At 49.9% G+C, this 22,504-nt stretch overlaps 1 protein-coding gene across 1 annotated transcript; it reads left to right on the top strand.

Moving 5' to 3' along the window:
* The first annotated feature begins 2,371 nt into the window (after positions 1 to 2,371).
* NKX3-1 (NK3 homeobox 1) lies at positions 2,372 to 5,147 on the top strand. The gene is given in 3 exon segments (XM_054578790.1): positions 2,372 to 2,471; positions 2,474 to 2,788; positions 3,905 to 5,147. Coding segments are annotated over 3 exon segments (834 nt in total). The 3' UTR covers positions 4,324 to 5,147.
* Positions 5,148 to 22,504: the final 17,357 nt, after the last annotated feature.

Below are 22,504 nucleotides of genomic sequence, written 5' to 3'. Positions count from 1 at the left end.
AAAATTCGACTCTACCAAAACTAAAAACTTTTGTTTTGTGAAATACACTGTTAAAAAGATTTTTTTTAAATGATAAGGTATAGACTAGGAGAAAATATTTGCATACCACACATTCAACAAATGTTTACATACAAAATATATAAAGAACTATTAAAACTGAACAGCAGCCCTGGCTAGGTGGACTGAGTACCAGGCTGCGACCCAAAGAGTGGCCGGATCAGTCCCCAGTCAGGGCACGTGCTTATGCCTGCCTCGCGGACCAGGTCCCCGTTCGGGGCCGTGTGAGAGGCAACTGATTCATATATCTCTCATACATTGAGGTTTCTCTCCCTCTCTCCCTCCCTCCCCTTCTCTCTAAAAATGAATAAATAAAATCTTTTAAAAAATAAAAAAATTTTAAAAACTCAACAGCAAAAATAAAAAAAAATTAATTATAACATGGGCAAGGATTTGAACAGATAGTTCACCAATAAGTTGACATGGATGGCACATGAAAAGATATTCAATATCATTAGCCATTTGGGAAATGCAAATTAAAAATTAAAACCTCAATAATATATTACTACACACCTATTAGAATGGCTAAAATAAAAAATAATCATAATGCCAAATGCTGGTCAGGATGTAGAAACACTGGAACTCTAAAACACCGCTGATGGAAATCTAAAATGGTACAGTCACTCTGGGAAATAGTTTGACAACTTCTTACCAAACTAAACACACAGTTGCCATACAGCCCAACAGTTGCACTATTGGATATTTATCAGAGAAATAAAACTCATGTTCACAGAAAAACCTGTACATGACAGTTCATAGCACTTTCATTCATAATAGCAAGACAACTGGAAACAGATCAATGTCCTTCAGTGGGGAGATGGTTGAACAAACTCTGGTAGATCCGTACAATGAAATAACACCATTCAGCAATAAAAAAAAAATTAACTATTAATAACAATCTGAGTGAACCTCCGGGCATTATGCTTATCGATAAAAGCCAATTCCAAAAGTCCACATTCTGTACAATCTTTGATTTCATTTATATAACAGTCTCCAAATGGTAAAACTCTAGAGACGGAGAACAGATTAGCGGTTGCCGGGGGTCATGGTTAGAGAGCGGGGGTTTGGGTACATGAACACAGAGCTGGCAGAGGGGGTTCTGTGCTGATGGGACAACTCTGTGTCTTGGCTGTAACTTTACAAGAATCTATACATGTGATAAAATCGCATACAGCTAATACACACACATAAATGAATGCAGGTTTAAAAATGATTAAAAAATAAGGTCTGTAGTGTAGTTAAGAGTCATGTACTGATGTCAATTTCCTGGTCTTTATATTGTAGTGCAGTTACATAACGTCATTATTGGGGGAAGCTGAGGGTACTAATTTTGCACATTTCTGTGAATCTATAACTATTTCAAAAGAAAATGTTTAAATGTTTTTGAAATGAGAAAAGAAAACGATCTTTGCCAAAGACCTTCCCATTGCACAAGCTGCTTCATCCACAATAACCTACTTCCCATCTCTCCTCTCCAGACACACTACATAACTACCCTTTTGAAGAGTTTACAGTCCAATGAAAGGTTCCTTAGACCAGAACTACAGAAAAGCGGCACGAATAAAAATAGTTCAAGAGATGACCTGCACACCAGTTTCTCCAGCTGTTACTAGTTTGACCCATTCCCTGTCTCAGAGGGGATGGATCCATCTGGATCGTTGTTTCTGAACCATTTGGGGGTAAGCTACATACGTCGTGGGCCCTTGTCCCTGCATACGTTAGTGTTTATTTTCTGAGAACATTCATTTATACAATGTTGTCCCTTCAGTAAATTTCACATTGGTTCAATGCCGTAACCCATCATTGCCATTGCACTTCCATCCGTGGCCCCGATAATGTCCAGTACAGAATCCAGCCCGGGGTCAGGAACGGCACTTAGTTGTCACGCCTCTTTGAGAACCTTAGTAGATTCAGCTTTGCTACCGATTACTCCTTGTCACGGGGCACCCAGAATTCCCGCCGGGAAACCGAAATGGTGGTCGTTGCCCCACCTATCTCTTCGTGAGTAAAGATGCTTCAACAATCTCTTGTGTAAGAACTACATGGAGTATTTCTCTTCTGCACCATTATTCCCCAGAAGTGTCTAAACATTCTGTTGAGTGTCGGGGAAGAAGAGACCCGCTGTGGTTTTCGCTCCCAGCCTGGGACAACGACATAGAGCGGAGGAGGCCAGCCTGGGAAGAGAAGAAGGAATTCGGGAAGGAACCTCCTAGGGGAGAGGGACCCGAGACTGTGCGAAGGCCTTCCCTTTTCCGCCCCCTCACCTGGAGCACTGGGCGGCCAATCGGTGGCGCGAGCCAAGTCCCCGCGGCCAATGGGAAGTCGGCGCGGCGCGCGCCCCCAGGGCTATAAGCGCGCGCGGGCGGCGGAAAGTGAAAGTGGGGCGGCGGCCGCAGGCGCAGCCGCTGGTCGCGTCTTGGGTGCCGCCGAACCAGCGGGATGCTCAGGGCTCCGGAGCCGCGGCCCGGGCAGGCGGGAGCGGTCACCCAGGCCAAGCCGCCCACCTCCTTCCTCATCCAGGACATCCTGCGGGACAGCAGCGAGCGGCGCGGCAGCCACAGGGACAGCCCGCGGCCCCGGCCCCCGCCCCCGCACCAGCGGGCCGCGGGGCGACACCCCGAGCCGGAGCCCCAGGGGGGAAGTGGGGTCGCCGGAGCGCAGGAGGATGAGCCGAGCCCTCGGCCCGGCGCCGCGCCCGGGGAGGCCGAGTCGCCGGCGGAGACCGAGCCAGGTAAACCCGCGAGGCCTGAGAGGCCCGGCTGGCCCGGGTGGGGTCCCGCAGAGGTCGAACCTCCTGCAGGCTGCGCGGGCGTGAGGGCGGGCCCAAGTCGCACCTCCCGGAGCTCCGGCTGCAGACACGCGGGGCCCGCGGCGACAGGCGGAGGGACCGCACTGCCTCCCGACGCGGGCGCGCTTCTGATATTAACCCTGAGCGCCAGCGTCCAGGTGGCGCAGGATGTAGACTCGCCCGCACGGTGCTCCGCGCTCGGTTGGCTCCCAGCTTCTCAGGCTCAAAAGGCAGAGCGCGCGCAGCGCCACTGTACCCCCAGAGTCCCAGGTGAAACTCCGGCCCTGGCACCTGACCACCCCGCGACTCTTGATCGGTGCCAGCCCTGCGTTACGTCTTCGCAGCGACAATAACTAATGTGTAATAACTAATTGATAATCACTTAAGTGACTACATTAGGATTTGCTGAGCAAAGGCCCCCTTTCCCAATCACAGGAGCAGTAAAACAGCAAGCTGGGAGGTCCCTCTTGTCTTCAAGACATAGGACACCGTTGGGACATTTAAAGTAGATTTCTTTTCTTTCCCATCACTCCATATGAGGCATCCTACAGCTTGTTTAGGGGAAAAAAAAAAGTGGTATGGGGGGGTAGGGGGGTGTATTAAAGCCAGAGCAGGCGCCTGTGTATCCCTCACAGCCTCTCCTGTCACACAAGCCTGCTCTTGCCGCCCGGATGTTGACACCAAATGCCTTTGGGTTCTTCACGGGGCACTTTATTTCTCGGTGTCTTCCCTGCCTCCTTTCTGCCGCCCCTCCTCGGTACACAGATCCAGAACCCCTGCTTCATTCTACTGAACGCCAGGGCAGGACGTCCCTCCGCTGACCGCCTGTTACTTTGGGTTCTTGATGGCTATTAGAAAACTAACACATAGTACAACTATGCGCTCACTCCCCACTCCCTACAGCTGCTTAGTCATGCGAAAAAAGTGAGATGTATCGAAGATGACAGTGCGCTGTTTGTTCACTCACTGAGGAGATAAGGGTGGACTGAATTCTGTCCTCTTCCCTGCTAACATGTAACTTTTTCCTTCCCGGCCCTTCTTCTCCCCTCTTGTTTCCAGATAGGCACTTGGAGACTTATCTGTTGGACTGTGAAAACACTTCAGCCAGCTCCCCGAGCCTCGCCCAAGCTCCCAAGCAGCCGCAGAAGCGCTCCCGCGCCGCCTTCTCCCACACTCAGGTGGTGGAGTTAGAGAGGAAGTTCAGCCACCAGAAGTACCTGTCAGCCCCTGAAAGGGCTCACCTGGCCAGGAACCTCAAGCTCACCGAGACCCAGGTGAAAATATGGTTCCAGAACAGACGCTATAAGACCAAGCGAAAGCAGCTCACCTCGGAGCTGGGCGGCCTGGAGAAGCACGCCCCCCTGCCAGCCCTGAGAGAGGAGGGCCTCTCCCGGGCGCCCTTTCTCTCTCTGTACCACAGCTACCCTCACTACCCCTACCTGTACTGCTGGGGCAGCTGGCACCCGGCTTTCTGGTAGCTGCCAGCACAGACGACAGCCACCCACGTGCAATCCGAAACTGCCTTCCCCAGGCGCCCTTTCCAACAAGGCCAGAGGGGCCCAGGCCAGGGAGGGCTGGGGAGCAAGAGGCGTGCAGACCACACTGTTGGAGGTGTGCGTGTAAATTCCAGATTCTTCACTGGTGGCCCAGGGAAAGATCTGGGCCAGTGAATAATTTAATATCTGAACAGTCCCCCCAACACACGACGCAGGTCATTTTTGCTTTGAGAGACCTGTTTGAAGTGGAGAGGGGTAAAGTCAACTGGTTTCCCGCTCTTGACTGTGGTTTTGTCCAAGCGGTCCACACTGCGTCTGAGAATTTCGTTCCTGTAACTTCGTTCCCTGAGGTAACTGAGCAGTGACTCTGAGAGATCAAACCTGAGAAAGGATGGCCAAGACAAGGATGTCACCTACTGAATTAGACTTAAGCTCAAAAGCCTCTTTGGCTTTGGAATATGACCCAAGTTTCTCTCTGTCCCTGTGAGAGAGGGAAATAGAAGATCTCTCTGAGAAACTGGTCATGCTCAGCGCACATTGGCTTGGGCTATGGAGATTAGGAGGAGATGGAAATATAAGCTGCTGCTTATGCCTTTTTCAAGAGTACGGCAACCGAGGTGTGTGCAGTGTGGCCCAAGTAGACCAAGAAGCACTCACTGTGGGTGTAAGACAAGCTGTAGAAACAGAACACTACTGTAAGAAGCGGGCTTAGGCCGTATGAGTCTCCATATGTCCAAGACAGAAGCCAAAGGAGCAGTCTCCACACTGCTGCTGGGGACATTGCAATTTTATTAGCAAAAGGTAAAAAAAAACAAACAAACCAAACAACCAAAAAAACCTCTTCTGGATCTTTGCCCTGGGCCTGAGGATTTAGAATGAGCGGGTTCCTGTAGTTCTCAGGCTATATAATGCATACTACATCGTGACAGATCCCATAATTCTTTACACGCCTGCCTTCTTACATGTTTTTGTTCCTTTTCCACCACAATCACCCACAGAACGAGTGGCTTCTTTTCAGTCCAGACTTTCAGTCTGGCTGCACCTAACATATGCCTTCCTTATTTAGCCTGAGATCTGGTCTGTCCCCCCTGCCCCCAAACTTTATCTTTCCTGGGTTAAAAAAAGGGGGAGGCCAGATTCTGGACTGGCTAACAGACATGCATTTTTGGTATCTAACAATTCTTATTTTTTTTCTTTTAAAAATATACAGCATTAAATCCCAAGTCCTATTTAAAGATTTGACAGCTCCAGAAGGTCACTGCTGCTTTTATAGGGCTTTCTGGTGGCTGTTGTTACAGTTCAAAGGCTGACAATTCTTTGGGATCCCTGCAGGCAGAGGAGGTAAGAGGAGGGGCTTTCACACGCAAGGGGCCACGGCGCAAAGCGCGGGTCAGTGCCCCGCACCGTGGAGCTGTCCAGCGGAAGTGGCAGGCTCCAGGGCGGCTCGGGAGGGCAGACGGCCTGGGCACTAGAGGGCCGGGTCCCTTGGTCAAGCCAACGGGCCTGAGAACACTTTGCAGGAGGAAGCTAAGAAAAAGAAAGTTTTCAAAACACGACATTCGAGGGACTTCCATCACAAAACAAAATCTATCCAAATGCGTTGGGAACTGTGTTGAATGCCTATACTAAAAAAAATGGGCCCCCAAAGTGAGACACCTGGTGACTTCAGAGAGACGGAGAAGAGGGCGAAGGAGACGTGTGTCCCGCCTTCTGTTTTCGCCCTGTCTTCTCAGGTGACCTGGGAGGGAGACATCAGAATTAGGAGAGCCAGCTACTAACAGGTACTCTGGGGCCTGGAAATCTCTTGGTCCCACCACTTACGTCTCTTTAGTGAGAAACATTTCAATTTCCTCCTATTAAAAGGGCCCATTTATTGTTGGTGGCAAAACTGCCCAAGTTGGTAGAAAGCTGGCCCGTTAGCCCCACTTTCTATCGTTCAGGCTCCACGTTGAAGTTCTGTAAGATGCCACGTGCTGCTGACAGAGTCCGGGGCGGAGAGGGCAGCCTGGCCTAAGCCGGCTCCTGCCCGCGCGCCTCCTAGGCGCTGCTCCGCGCTCGCTCTCTGCGATGTCCCTTTCTCTCCCCACCTTCTGAATCTAATTCTTGGAACCGGTGATTCTGCAAGTATTAAACATTTTACTGTGATATATATTGTGTTGCAGAAAAATAAAAGTCTTTGTTTAAAATTACTTGGTTCGTGCACCCATCTTGCCTTTCCCCCGCTGGATGGAGTCACTCGGCGCCTGAACTGGTAGGGCAGCATTTGAAGTGCGTCGGTATCCGGGGGAGAACGGGAGGGGGGGCACCGCACGCCGCGCCCCCTGCACGGCCTGTTTTCGGTCCCGCGTAATAAATGAGCTCGGGTTCTCCACGTGCATAACAAACCCTGCTCCCATCTATAGCATATCAAGGTCTGCGACTTGAAGTTTAATAAAGCACCCCAACCAAACTGTATTTTTCTATATACTTTTTGCAACATGAGTGTTTTTAAAATAAAGGACGATGTCTGTATTAGACATGTCTGTGTGTGGTTTTGTTTCTTAAAAACCGCATGTTACTGAGCTTAAACGTGTTCCTCGGTAGCATGTTCTCCCACCCTCCTCCTGCCTGAGACAGATCCGTGGAGAACAAATAATGAAAAGCAGTAGCTTAGCTGAAACAGAAGATGGTCATTCTTTTATACACGCACTGACCTCTGCTCCCAGCAAATCCTGGGGCGGGGACAGAAGTTTCTGTCTTCAGTTTAATGCTCACCTGCCCCAGCCTGAAACATCTTTTGTTTAAATAGAGAGCATGGGGCATTTACTTACATTTCCTGAAGGCCCCGACCGGAACGCAGACTGTGATAATCTTTGGGAAGGCCCCTCTCGCTGCCGCGGGCCCCTCCGCCTGTGACCGCCCGCCAGCCCCTGGCACCTGCACCTCCCTGAAAACGCCACCTTCGTTCACAAGCACTGAATCCCAATCACAAGTACTGAAAATACGTTGAACATAAAATACATAAATAACGCAGCCCTCCTCTGCCTGCCCGTCAACCGTCGCGAATTCCCGCCAGCGGGGTGTCTCCTGCACCTATTCCCAGAGAGCACGGATGCATTTCTGGCCCCCTCCTTCAAGGAAATAGGAGCTTAAAGAATAAGGTACTTACTCGAGGTAAAACATATCATAATTTCCAAGTTGGCTCTAATCCTTTAAGTACATTGTACACACAGGTGGGGCCTCCCCCGCAGGCGCACATCAGGAGACCCAACTCTGCCTCGTCTGCAGCCACCCCCGCCCTCCCCTGCCAGCCCGGAGCTCTCAAATTACAAAGGCTCGGCAGCAAATTAACAATGTGGATTTTTTTAAAACCATTAAAAGTAACTAATCCAGGAAATTAAACAGAAATCTCTCCTCTGAAGAAAGTTCTCTGCCGGCTCTTCCTTGACCCGCTTCCAACTTTCTCTCCGCGTCTGCTGATCCCGCACCGTCTCCTCCCAGCAGCGCCTCTCACACGCCCCCTTTGTGGTCGTTGGCATCCCTTTGCAGTCTGTCTCTCAGGCCACTTCAGGTGCACATTTCTAGAGTCACTGCAGGTTTGTCACTGGTGGTCCCACCGGTCCTCCCCAGGTCTCCTTAGGAAGGTCATCGCTGTCAGAAGGAAAAGAAACGCCAGAGATTTACACCTGAGAAAAAGCTCCCCTCACCCCCACTGCAAAGCAAGTCACAGCGCACGCCTTGGCTTGAGTGCCCTGTGATGGAGGGTTGCATGCAGATGGTTTATTTATTTTTTTTTAAGATTTTACTTATTGTTTTTTAGACAGAGGGGAAGGGAGGGAGAAAGAGAGGGAAAGAAACATCGATGTGTGAGAGAAACTTTCATCGGTTGCCTCTCGCATGCCCCCAGCCAGGGACCTGGCCCACAACCCAGGCAGTGACCTGACTGGGAATCGAACCAGCGACCCTTTAGTTTACAGGCTGGCACTCAATCCATGAGCCGCACCAGCCAGGGCGCATGCTGATGGCGTATTGAGAGTGTGCTCAGCTCAGGAGATCTGCCCAAGAGGGAGGGAGAACAACAGGGCAGTGGAGCGGAAGGAGCTGACCCAGCCACGCAAGGGCGACTGAGGCACCCCGTGCTCTAAGAAGCTCCAAAGTCGGGTGTCCCGGGCTGAGGGGAAGGGTAGGCCGCTGGGATGCCAGCCTCAGCCACCTCCTGAAAATGGGAGTAGCCTGAGGCAGTGACGTTCCCTTAGACAGGACAAGGGTCTCAAGGTTTGGGTGGATATTACTAAACATTATTCTTGCTAAATGTTAAAATGTAGCAGGACTTGGCAGAGGATGAGCTTGAGCTAACCTAACAGGATGAGTGTAGCCAACTGAAGGAAGAAGCCAACATGTTACTAACCAAACAGTGTACACAAGCAATGGCTAAGGCTTCCTTCAGGAGATAGAGCTTTGGATGTGAGTCCTCTGACTCCTTTATTTGCTGCAAGTAAATAAAACTACCTAATGACAACCACATCTCAATCTTTGTTGTTGTTGTTGTTTTAATATTATTTTAAATTGATTTTCAAGAGAATGAGAGAAAGGGAGAGGGAGAGAGAGAAACATGGATTTGTTGTTCCACTTAGTGACAAATGCATTGGATGATTCTTGTGTGTGCCCTGACCAGGGACTGAACCTGCAACCTTGGCGTATCCGGACGACACTCTGACCCACTGGGCCAGCTGGCTAGGGCCATGTTGCGTTCTGGAACAGAGCAGCACCCCAGGCAGCACACCCCTTGGGTTGGGTAACAGTTCCTTCCTGGGTAAGGCCTGGCCACCAAGGGTCACCGCTGTGAGTCAGGAGCACCAACACTCCCCGCAGCGGTGGGGTACATCTCCCATGAATAGGGGGCTCAGTGGACCACCACGGAAGTCTCTCCAAGACCTAGGACCCTTCCTTGTTGCTCCTAGGACCTTGGTCACTCTCACACGGCCACAGTCCCGCCAGCCTCTGCCGCAAGGAAGCCTGAGTCTGGAGGGCCCCGCGAGGCCCGGAGCTCCGAGTCCTGCACTCGGACGTTCAGACTCTGCCCCTCCCACAGCCACCGGGAACGTGTCACCAGGGCTTGTTTTTCCAAGCCGAGAGTTATTTACTGCCCAAGAAAAGGGGCAGGAGCGATCGTTCTGGGACACAAAGAGCTCCTAGTTTAGTCATAGACTTGGCCTTCACACAAACTTTCCCAGACAGACTGCCCGTCAGAAGTCGGCAAGGGAGAGTGGAAATCTCGGTTTCCGTACAATGTCCTCCTCTCCCTCTGCAAAGGCTTCACGTATGGCCTTGACTTAGTTCCTGAGTCTGCTCTGGGCCTGATAACAGGGTTTAGGATACATCTTAGGCTACAGCTCCCATGTGGCCTCCTCTCTGGACCGTTTCTGCCTGTTTCCAGCTGACTCTACCACTGAGAAGGTGATGGAGTGACAGAAGAAAGCCCCATTTTCTCCTTGACTGTAGACTACTTTTACATTTTTCTTTCTTTTTTTTTTTAGAGCCTAGCAGCCATGGCGGTGTGTGGGAACACAATGCTGACTTTGCCCTGCGGAGGCAAGAGTCCAGCAGCATTTGATCTCAGCACCGGTGGTCCCCACAGCCTCTCACGCTGCAGGGCGGCCCTCGGTCCCCTGGCGTCAGCACTGGCTGCACGTCGGAATATCCTGGGAATCTTCACAAAAACACACAAAGGCCCAGCCCTGCTTAACACCAGTGGCACTTCAACCTCTGCAGGTAGGGCTCAGGCACCAGTATGTTTTTAAACACTAATGTCCCAGGTTACAAACCCCTTGGTTAGCCTCTTTGCACCTGGTTAGCCTGCTCAGCCTCACAGGCGCCAGGACAAGAGAGCGACCCGAAGGAGCCAGGAAGCGAGGAGCTGGGGGTGGATTTTGGGGGGCGGGGGTAGGGAGGAGCATGCTCGTTCTTTTTACAGAGAACAGATGTTCAGCTTTTCTTACTTTCTTCTCAAGCCCCCTCCTCTTGGAATTTCTGACACCATCAAAGGCCCTCTGTGATCCGGGAAAGCCCAGCTCCTTCCAGGTAATCCCTCACTCAAAGCTGAGGGGCCCAGGCTGCCCGGGCGTGTGGCTACCCTGGCACCCCAGACGCACTTGCTGCCATCTCCAGCCCTGGCCCCGCCGGCCAGCACCGTTCCCTGCAGTGGCACAGAAGAGCGATTCCAGCCTCCGCTCTTGTTTTCTCTTGCCTTTGAGGGCTTTGTTTTTCTTTGGGGGGTGGGTGGGGTGGTTGCTTCTATTGAGATACAGTTGACATATAACATTGTATTGGTTTTAGGGGTCAAAACCACAATAATTTGATTTTGGGGGACATGGAGAAATGGCCACCGCCACCACCATAGTTGCCATGCGTCCTTTTCACACATCCTGGAACTTCAGAGCCTGTTGGTGCCCCGCTGAGAGCTGCCGTGTCATTTAACGTCTGTCAGTGAGCGTCACGCTTCCCTGGCAACTCATCTATCAGGATTAAGTGGTGTCTTAGCCCTGACATAACATTTACGCTTCCTCCTGCCAAACCGGCAATATTAAACTTTTTTTTTAAGTGTGTGTGCAAAGATGGGTCAGGTGAGGGGTGGTTCCCGGTGAGGGAAGGAATATGCTTATGACAACACTGTTTTTGACTAAAATTTGCATGCAATAAGTGCAGAGTTGGCGTCAGAAGTGCAGCTCAAAGCCAGAAAGCTTAAACTTGACCTAAACAACATCTAAAAGCAAGAATGAGGGACGTGAGTTAGCTCCGGCGAGTTCTCCTTTGCAGCAAAAAGCAGAGGGCACTCGCGACCTGAACTCGGGGGTGGGGAGGAGATGCCATTCTGTCATGGAAAAGTTTGGAACCTCTCCTTCACTCCACGCTGAGAGCTTGTTTATGCTTAGAGGCTTGGTTTGTTTTCCTTCAAGGAAGGCCTGACTCATCAAAGGCTCCTACAGGCCTCGCAGGGTGCAGCATGGAGTGGGTGCGAGGGTCGCCTGGGCACAGGCCCACCGGGACTGGCGGAAGCAGAGCCCCACGCAGAAGGTCACAGCTCCTTCCTGCGACAGAAACAGACACCATGGCGATATCGGCCCGGGCGACTCCTATATTGGGTTAGAGAAGCAAGACGCCTGCAAGAGACTGCAGGCTTTCTCTTCTTGCCCTCCCCACCCCCATGAGGTGCACAAATCGGCAGGTGACTTGAAGGAAGCTTGGGACAGAGGTCCCAGGGTTCTCGGTATACCCCATACAAATGATCCCGCTGGGCTTTTAATTTCCTTATCTTATTAATGGGTGGGAAGGACCCATAGTAAATGTAAATCATTTCAAGAAATTCCACGGGAAGGAGCCTGTCAACTAGAGTCAGGGGCGGGGGTGAGGGCTGGCGGCCTGGGTGAGGAAAGATCCAGGAAAGACTCCACCGGGAAAGATGTCGACGCTCTACAGCCTCCTGTGTCCAGAGTTCCGACTGCAGACGTGCCTTTCCGACCCTGACCGAAGTGGTGGGCGCTGTCGCTGGGCTGTTGCCGCTTTTTCCTGGGAAGGTTCAGCTGCATGTGAGGAGCCAGGCGAGGGAGGAGGGGCTGGACGGGTAGTTTTCCACGCCTGCGAGGCATCTCTGTGCATGTGTGAGTTCACCACCAGCCCCCACTCCCCTCTGGCTCCAGATTGACCCCTGAGTGGAGAGATGGCTTCACGTCCTAGAGATTTAGTTTTATTACAGAGACAGATGGAGGGCATGTCAACTTTGGCATCACAAAGGAACAAAAGCTGGACCGGGATCTGAGGAAAGGTTTTCTCATCACGACCCAAGTATGTTTTACGAAAGCCCGTGGCAGGCACACACCCCAGAGGGGCAGGGTGGGCTTTCGCACACATGGGGCCAGCTTCCCACGCAGAGAAGCAGCTCGTTGGAGAACGAGGCACATGCTCCAACAGGAGGACATGGGGAAGGACTTAAGAGAGCTTGGCGACCATAAACCCTAAACACCACACTAATTTGATCTCGGGCAGCAACGCAGGGGGCCCTGTGGCCGAGCAAGGGCACTAGCGTCCCGCCCTGCTCTGCACTGAGCTGAGAGCAAGGGGTGAGTGAAGAATGGCTGAATCCAGGCGTCACCTGGAGCACCAGGTTTGCGTCTGAGGTGGTCACATGAAGAAGAGCTGAAGAAACTAGGAACGTTTAACCTGGAAAAAGGGAAGTCAGGGACCAGCCGTCAGAGGAGAGGATTAGCTTTTTCTGCGTCGTCCTAGGTGGAGTCATCAAGGCGACAGAGCTCAGATCAGCAACGTTTGAAACGTCACTGGGCTGATGTGGGACCTCTGTCACAGGGAGGTGACCGCTCTTCGGTGAGGAGGTCACCAGGAGGATGGACATGCCTGCTGTGGCTCCAAGACCCTCCCCAGGCCTCGGGTTCTCTGATTCTAGGGAGCAGCATCGGGCTCTAACCTACCTACCACCTACTGACCGTGAGGTGAGGGCAGGTCTCCCCCGCTCCCCAAAGTTTCAGCTACTCCTCCACTGAATGGAAAATGAGTTCTTAGGGCAGTGAAGTGAGTCGAGTCCACTCCGCAGGCCTCCTCTCTGACTGATCAGGGAAATAGACAACTGCCCGATTTCAGGGGCACTGGGGACCTATGGCACCTGCTGATGGATATCTCAAGTGCCCGGCTTGCAGGTTCCCTCTCGACCCTGAAGACTCTGCCTCCAGCTAAAATAGGAATATTCCTGGGAGAAGTAATGAATTCAACTTGATGAATCATTAATCACCAAATAAGAGTATGTTTCTTCATGCCAACGGAGACGACTTGTGGTACTGACAAGGAATCACTGTAAAAGAGAGGGAAAAGCACAAGAAAGAGCGCTGGAGTCTTGGAAAGAAAAAAACAAATTTCTATTTCTGAAACTCTTCTAAGTTTAGTCCTGCCCATACTGATTGTTTTATCGCTCTGTCTCACACTCAGGACTTAAAACTAGTGCATTTTTTTCATGGAAACCTTTTGACTTGAGACCTCAGACATGTATATTGTTGCCTGGCCAATGGATGCCCAGAGAGAGGTAACGACACTGTCCTAGAAGCAGAAGAACAGAAGGGTGACGGGTTTTCTCTATTGCTCCAACTCAAAAATTAAGAATCCAGTAAATATGAAGGGGACAAAAATATCTCCATATTTTTTATTTTATTTTTTACCCCCAAAATGTCATAACTCTAAGCCCTTTACCTAAATCAGTAATTGCTTAGGGTTCTCTGGAAGGCAGCATGGCAGAATAAAACTAGCATGGGTTTTAGCTTTGGGACGCTCCTGTCGCCCTGGTTGGGCCTTTATATTAGCTGTACGACCTTAGGTGAGTTATTTGACCTTGTTGAGACTCAGATTCTTCACCTTTAAATGGAAGTAGTAATGTCTCACAGAGTTTTTTCCCAAGGATTAAGTGCGATAAACCCAGCATATATTGGCTCATCAAGAAATGTCAGCTCACTCCTCTTGTTGGAGAAAATGTCTAAACTTTATCCAAGTGTGTACAGAAAATATATGTACTATAATAAAATACAGGGAGCAGTCACTTAACATATTTCTCATGAGCTTTTCCATGAAGCTACATAGCAGATAGCATTGGCATTTTAATTTTTGTATTTTTGATATGCCAATCAGTTAACACTCTATAACATAAAACCACCATAGTATTGGACGTTGGAGTTGTAGATAGATGATAGATAGATAGATAGATAGATAGATAGATAGCAGAGAGAAATGCACACTAAAGTTCCACAAAAAGAACTGAAGATGATTCTCCAAGACGTGGTAATTTCTCCTGGGCGAGCTGCAATGCCGAGGGATTCCGCGTGGGGTCTTTCCCATAGAAGAGAGGCCATGGCCCAGGTTTAAATCATTAGAGGTGGAGGACCAGTGACCGGGGCTGCTTGTTTCCATGCCCAAAGCTGGATTATACAAATACAGACCAAATAAATCAACAAAAATAGCTAAGAGGCATTTCTAAACATGTCCAGCTGCAGGAATTTATGGCTATTCATTCTTGGAAAAAGGTTATTTCAGATAAGCCAACTATTTATACAGAAAACAAAAATGAAACATATATTGATTGGTTTTCAGCTGACCATCCCTTGTCCTGGGTGAGCACTAAGTGGGAAAAGGCCGGCTTGGCCACCTTGCTCTGGGCCAGTGTCTCGCCCACTAAAGTCCTCCAAACCCTGGACTAAAGAGAGGGCTTCTGAAAAGGCTGAAAAGGTAAAAGTTTTCTCTAACGTTTCTTTCAGCTCTGTCAGGCCCTTCCTGTTACCATATGTTGGAATGAATTTAAATGCAAAAATTAGGTTTGCATATAAGATGCCATACAAGTAGTCATTTCTCACAATGCCCAGCCCAAGGCAGGTAGAGTTAAAATAGTACAATCCAAGGAACGGATTTTTCCCCCCATAGCTATTAATAAAATCAAAGAAAATACTGCTGTTAGAGTGATTTGAGAATTATAAAGGAGTCCTTTCTGTCCCGTGTGTAAGGCAGATGCCGGCTTGGCCGTGTGTCCTGGGCCCCGGCGGACCAGGGAAGCGGGGCACACACCCGCTGTCGTGCCCTGTCCAAACCCAAGCCTTCGGCAAGATGCTCGCGAATCCCCAGTGGGGTCGCCTCCCTCTGCTTCCTCAGGCACCATCTCCGCCCTTCACCACACAAGCGAAACTTGAGTTCTCCTCCAGTCCCTCATCCAGGGCGCCCGTGAGGGCGGGGCTCGATGACAGCGAGTGGGGGTGGTGAGGGACAAAAGCAAGTGTTGCGTCCCAGGCCTCGGGGAGACATTCAAATCAAACGGCAGAAACGCCTCTTGTGAAATGCGAAATGTCCACCGGTTGTTTCGCCGCATGTGGACCTCAGTCTCATTTCAGCTGCTAAGACCTCCATTTTTTCCGTCTGGTTCCCTCGCTCTCGACCCCGACTCTTGGGAATAGAGAGTCCTCTTGGTATTGCAGGCCGGGCGGACGCCACCGTCCTGCGGCCTTAGCTCACGCCTTCCTGTGCTCTGCCAAACAATGGCAGTGCTTTCCAAAGAAGAATTCTCATGCCTAAGTAAAATAGTAATAATCCATTTGGATTACATGTAAAATCCACAATGTTAAAAACTTTCAGATGGAGCCATTAAGACAACTTAAAAAAGTCTTTTCCAACAGTCTTAGAATGGCTTAGGCTGGACCCAGGGGTAAAAACAGTCAATGACTCATTTAGCACCTATCACTATATAAGGCTCTGAGCAAGGCCTTGATAAGCAAAAGAAGTTCGATACAGTAGGTGAAGACAAAAGGCCCGAAAGGGCCACCGCAATGCGGACCAAGAGCAAAGCTGACGGACTGGCACTACCCGGCCCGAGGGCTCACTACAAAGTTGCAAATAATCAAGGTGGTGTGGTATCGGCAATAGAACAGGAATATGCATCAGTGGAACAGTACGGAGAACCTAGAAATAGGCACACACAAGTATAGGCGACTGATCTCTCACAAAGAAACAGCAAAGGAAATTCAATGGAGAAAGGGTAGTCTCTTCAACAAGTGATGCCGAAACGGGTTTTCATGTGCCGAAAAATAAAGTAGGAGAGTCTAGGCACAGACCTTATACTTTTCACAAAAATTAACTTAAAATAGATGATAGAACTAAATATAAAATGCAATACTATAAAACATCTGGAGGAAAACATAGGAGAAACTATGTGACCTGGAGTTTGAGATGATATTTGGGAAATAACACCAAAAGAATGATCCATGAAAGAAAAAAAACTGATGTTAGATTTTATTCAAATAAAAAACTGGTGCCTGGGAAAGATACTGTTAAGAGAATGAAAAGTCATGCTAGAGTCTTGGAGAAAATATTTGCAATCATATATTGGATAAAAAACAAAAATATGCAAAGAATTCTTAAAACTTAACAATAAGGAAACAAAAAACTCAATTTAAAAATGGACAAAATGTTTGAACAGGCACCTCACCAAAGACAGATGGCAAATAAACATATAAAAAGATGTTAACCATCATTTGTCATCAGGGAATTGCAAATTAAAACAACAAAATATCATTACATACCTATTGGAATTGCTAAAATCCATACGAATAGCTGTAAAGCTACTTTTGCCTTACCCTGTACAAATGGCCGGCAAGCGCACAATAAGATGTTCAATATGATTAATCATTAAGGAAATGCAAATCAAAACCACAGTGAGCCCTGGCTGGGTTGGCTCAGTAAACTGACCGCTGGCCTGTGAGTCAAAGGGTCGCAGGTTTGATTCCCAGTCAGGGCACATGCCTGGATTGCAGGCCAGTTCTCCAGGAGGGGTTTGCAAGAGGCAACCACGCATTAATGTTTCTCTCTCTCTTTCTCCCTCCCTTCCTCTCTCGCCAAAAATAAATAAATAAAAATCTTTAAAAAAAAAAAAAAAACCACAATGAGATTCCACCTCATACCTATTAGGATAGGTACTATCCAAAAAGAAAATAGAAAACAACAGATGTTGGTAGGATAACTGCAATGTGCATCGTTGGAGGGAATATAAATACATATCCTCTGTGGAAAACAGCATAGTAGTTCCTCAAAAAATTAAAAATAGAATTATCATATGATCCAGTAATTCTACAGCTATATATCAAAAAGAATTGAAAGCAGGGTATCAAAGAGATATTAGTACACCTACATTATAACAGCATTATTCACAACAGCTAAAACATGGAAGCAACCTAAGTGACAGATGAATGAATAATCAAAATATGACATACACATACAATGGAATATTATCTTGCTTTAAAAGGAAGGAAGTTCTGTCACATGCTATGGCATCAATGAATCTGGAGGATATTGTGCTACATGGAATACGCCAGCTGTGCCCGCGGTATTATTCCCCTGATCGGTCTCTAGTTCAACAGTGTTTGGAAGGAACCGACCCAGGGACTCCACTTCTTCTAGCCTCTTTCCCAGATGCCACCTGTGAAAGCATCTCAGCCATCCTCACCCAAGCTTCTATTTACTGCTTTGAGAGAGAGAGAGAGAGAGAGAGAGAGAGAGATACAGAGGAGAGGGAAACATCAATGTGAGAGAGAAACATGGATCGGTTGCCTCCTGAACGCGCCCCAACCGGGGATTGAACCCTCAGCCTCGGAATGTGCCCTGACAAGGGATAGAACCCCCAACCTTTTGGAGTATGGGACAATACTCCCACCAGTGGAGCCACGTGGTCAGGGCAGCAGTTAAGTACAAGGCGCAATATCACAGAGGAGTAACAAAGCGTAGAAGCTGTGCTCTGGCGGGCCCGGCAGCTTTCATGGCGGCACAGGCATTGGCGCTGAACGAGCTCTGAGGGCTGGGGTGAACCAGCATAAGTGGAGAGGGGGAAGGAGGGCACTTAAAAGAGAAAGAGAGCGGGCGCGAAAGCTAGAAGGCTGGCGTGGCAGAGGCCTCCAGCACGCGGAGGCCGCCCCCCGCCCCCACCCCCGGCCCCTCCCACCCCCCACCCCCACCCCCCCACCCCCCGCCGCCTCGGCCTCCAGGGCGGTGGCCCTCTCTGCCCTTCTGCCGGGCCCTGTCAAGTCCAGAGCCTGCAGCCTGCTCAGAGAGAGAGGCTCACATCTTTCCATCACACCAGTGTGGCGGGACATGACTCCCACTCACAAACCCACCAGTATTTCCAGGACACCAAGGTAAGCAAAACGTAACAACTGGAATTCCTAAAAAGGTTGCCATGAAGGAGATGACACGGGACATGCTGCTGTGACTGGGGCTGTCTAAGCGGTGTGTCTCCGCGGCCGGCTAAGCAGAGGGACTCTCTCTCCCAGCCTGGGGGGGTCGGAGTTGACAATGCCCTTCGATCAGATGGGGTCCTCCATCTCCAGCCCTTCCTGAACGTGCCTCTTTTTCTCTACTCTATTAGACCACCAAGTTCTCCCCGCGCCCCCGGGCTGTGCTGTGGAAATCCGAATCCTGGATTCAGCATCTTCACTAAAGAAGCCATTTCCCTACACGCTCCCTGAAGTCCACGGCCCTGCGACTTGGAAAGCCAAGTGTTCCCGCCCCATCACGAGAGCCGCCCAAAGGCTCTTTACCTGGAAACATGCTTTGCTTAGCTCGTGTTCTTCTAGGAAGCACATGTTTCCATTAAATCAGGTGGTCTCTCCCACAGCTCATCGGGCGGGGCCCACCAACGCTCTTCCTCAGCAAAATCAGAAAGTCTGACCTTCAGCTCTGCCCTCTTGGTCACTAGCACGTTGGGATGAGCATTGCTCTCGCGTCGCCCTGGTGACCGCAAGACCCCACCTAAGGGACCTTCTCAAGCCGCCCATGGGCCAGGCTTCCTTTGAGCGCCACCTCCTCCACACGGCTGCGGTGGGCCTATCCACGGTGGGGGAGGGGCGGGGGGAGGCAGGGTGTGGGGTGCGGAGAGAAGGCGCAGGACCCTTTCCTAGATCGCAGCCTTATCTGCTCCCTGCCCTGTAACCCTGACAACCTTGTGTCCGGCATGGAGTTTGCACACAGAGATATTTGGGAAGGGCCATTGTAAAGGTGAGGACTCCACTTGAGTCCCATTAACTGCCAGACAGGGCACTGGCAGCTGGCAGGGACAAAAAGACAAATAAGATGCAATCCTTGTCTTTCCGTTGAGAAAAGTTAAATAGTGACTGTAAATGATCCGATGGGACAGAATTGTGGGGGGTTTTTTCTTATAAATAGTATTGTCCGGGAATGCAACAGGTGATCTCAAAAATCCTTTTTATTGTAGTCATTCTATGATTCTCTGATGGATCTGTATTCATTCATTAAGCAAACATAGATTAAATATCTACTCTAAGTTATGTACTATGCTAGGCATTAGATTTGCATTGATTTATCTCTGGCGTTTTACCAGGTTGGAGCGAGGGATGCAGAACAATGCTAGCTCGGCTGCGCACTTCACCCTTGTTCATTCATGCTTCTGAGAGATTCCGGAAACACAAAGACCTGCCCTATTCAAAGAGTACGTATGGGATCCTGAGTGTTTAGGAAAGAAAATCGAGCGCTCATCTCCAATTCAGTCCCGAAACCAAGACGAAGCAGAAGTAGAACCGAGGCAGGTGAGGCTCCCAGAAACGTCGCATTCACAAGGCCCCGTGGCCCCCAGGCACCCGGAGACTGCTGGCACCCCCACCCCCACCCGAGTGAAGCAGCCAAGTGCAGACAATGCAACGTCAGTCCTGGCAAAGGACCTTGGCAGGGACATGCTCCGCTTCCAACACACGTGTGTCCCCTTTTAATGACAGTGTTTGTCAAGAACTTTCAGCTCCCACGCACCCAGGTCCTTATAATGTCGGACTGTTCTCCAGCACCCCCCCCCACCGCCACCCCCCAGCAACAGAGGAGTCAACACAATTGGGAACCTCGCTCCTCCTCAGCAGGGCGGGGGGCCAGCTGCCCCGACCAGCCCGGCAACTGCTGCCGCCCTGCGCTTTTCAAACCCACGCCTGCCGCTGTGGGTCCCGGACGGAGGCTCTCTGCTGCCCCCTTCTCCCCAAAGAAGTAATTTGCTAGGATGGGAAAAGGCTGCCCCCAAATTCCCTGGAGCCCTAGGCAAGAAGAGGGGTTGTCAGGGGTTCAAATCTAGTTTCCTCTATTCCAATCCACACGCAGTATCTGGAAGGGGAAATCAGGTGAATCCTGGCCATGACCTTGGTTCTGCCTGGAGGTTTTAGCTCAGATACTTACTTCCATGGCTCCTCGGGCAGATGCTCAGGGTCTAAACTGGATGGGCACCACGGGTATTTCGATTTGGGATTCTTTGGAATAGAAGGGAAAGGGAAGCTAGAGCAACAAACATCTTGGAGGTTTATAGTCTGTTTGCTGAACTACAAGTATTCCCATAACTCCTGCTTTTCCTTTGGAGAAAACGCCAGCACAGCAACCCTCAGACCTAGAGCAGGAGAAACCGGAGGCCACAGGCCCTGGGAGGGAGGGCTTCTCCCTTGCTCTTTGTGAGTTTCTTCCTGGGAAGGTCAGAAAGAGATAAATCATCTCTATGGTAACTAGTTACAAAGCTGGTTCAAAACCACACTCTGTCGGTGTTAGATTGTTGTAATCTCCTTCCAGACGTTCAATGTAGCAGCGGAGGTAATGCTGCCGAAGTGAGAGTTTCCGGGGAGGGTTTCTTTGTGTGAAGTAGCCACGTACTGGGAGTGGAGGACGCTTCAGCTGGGTCGCAGGAATGAGCTGTGTCCCGGACCGGGGTCTGAGGTACTCGAACCTGCCAGGACCACTCATCCTCAAGCGCCTCGGCTAACACCGGCTCACCTGAATGAGCAGGGCTTCAACCCAACGCAAGTGTCTGCCGGCCTCCTCATCGACACCAACAGAAGCCAAAGTCCTGAGCTCTGTTTTTCTGACCTTTGAAGGAACTAAAATAAGTAGTGAGTGTCTACCTTTTTAGGGCACTAATTCCTTGAGCTTCAAATAACGCCAAGGTAGTCTGATGCTAAAGATTGGCATTTCCAAGATAATTTTATAGTTTTAAGTTATCTTGGCATAAATTATCTTTTTAAAAAAATTTCCCTAGATCTGTGAAGACGCTGGAACAGATACAGCTAATGAGGTGGTGTTACTATCATCATTATCATTGTCATTATTTTCATTTAACAGGGAAGGACATGGCGACTCAGCGGAGCTGGGTCGTGGCTTCCACACGATGTCAGGGTGGAGGCCAAGCCCTTAACTCTTAGTTCTTGAATCTTATCCTAGAAAATGACTAAAGACAGACAATCTAACCTGGGTCTTTGTGAAAATGATACTGAAACTTTACACCCAATGTCTTCTGCCCCTTTCCCAAAGGCCTGCTTTAATGCCCAGTGGCGAATTCCAAGCTGCTGCTTTTCACTCCCGAGGAGCCTGTCGGTAAGTTCACCCGGTTTTACAGTCAGAAGGATGCTGCCTGCTCCAGCCAACCAAGTGAAAACCAGAAGCCGCTACTCAGAAATGTCCTTCTTAAGCAAATAGCACCGCCCCCACCCCCAACACTGCCTCCTGCGAGGGAACTGCTCAGTGAGTGAGGAGACCCTTCCTTTGGCAAAGGAAGAGGAATGACAAAAGGCCAAACATCTTTGAACACATTCTGATGAACAGGCGACTTCCTGCTGTGTTTGCCTAATAAAACCTTGCCCCAGGTGAGCACACTGAGATGGAGTGTTTTATTTGTGAGCCTGACCTGGGACATTGAAAACAGGAGCCCCGAGCATGTATAAACCTCTTTTCAAAACCACAAGGGAAGGGAGGACCAGAGTAGAATGAAAACAAGTCCAGACTGAGAGGTTATCCTGAATGGTATGCTACTGGTTAAAACCACGCGCTTGAACCCATAAAGTGCGTTAAAAGTGTCCTCGTCATTTCTTTGGGGACTCACCTCCGAGTACTTCATTTCTGATGAGTGGGAAGGAAAAGGGGGGACGCATCCCAGGAGCCAGAGAAGGACTCAGGGAGATATTTGGGGGCTGGATTACAAGCAGATAGAAGGAGAGAAGGGCTCACCCTGGCTGGTGTGGCTCAGTGGACTGAGCGCCGGCCTGCGAGCCAAAGGGTCGCCAGTTCATTCCCAGTCAGGACACATAACTGGGTTGCAGGCCAGGTCCCCAGGAGGGGGAGTGTGAGAGGCAACCACACATCCATGTTTCTCCCCCTCTCTCTCTCTCCCTCCCTTCCCCTCTCTAAAAATATATAAATGAAATCTTAAAAAAAAAAAAAAGGAGAGAAGGACTCAAGGAAAGGACATGTTCAGGGAAGCCATGGCATGCAATGCTCTTCCCTGAAGACAGCGCAACTGTGAACAGAGAATGGGAAAGACTTAAGGACGAATCAACAGAATTGAGTAACTCATCAGTGGGGGCAACAGGGCAAAAAGCTCTAGACTCAAATGCTGCACCAAGGTCTCTCCTGATGTAAAGAAGTGGCAAAGATTTGGAAGCCTAATTGGGGACCTATTGAGTGGGGAGTGGCGTTGGACTGTCCTGTGCTTCCAGTGAGCAGATAGAGAATTCTACCTCTCGGAAGGGAGGCTGGAGCCAGAGCTCGGCCCCCTCTACCTAGAAGCATGGAAATGGATTAGGCTGCAGGAGACCAAAGTACGCTCGTAACCTACATATGTAAGTTA

Source organism: Pteronotus mesoamericanus, unplaced genomic scaffold (genome assembly GCF_021234165.1).
Source record: "Pteronotus mesoamericanus isolate MK-2021 breed Mesoamerican mustached bat unplaced genomic scaffold, CSHL_Meso_final contig_502, whole genome shotgun sequence".
NCBI classification, from domain to species: Eukaryota; Metazoa; Chordata; class Mammalia; order Chiroptera; family Mormoopidae; genus Pteronotus; species Pteronotus mesoamericanus.
The sequence above is the reverse complement of the archived record's forward strand: the minus strand, read 5'-3'. Positions and strand labels throughout refer to the sequence as shown.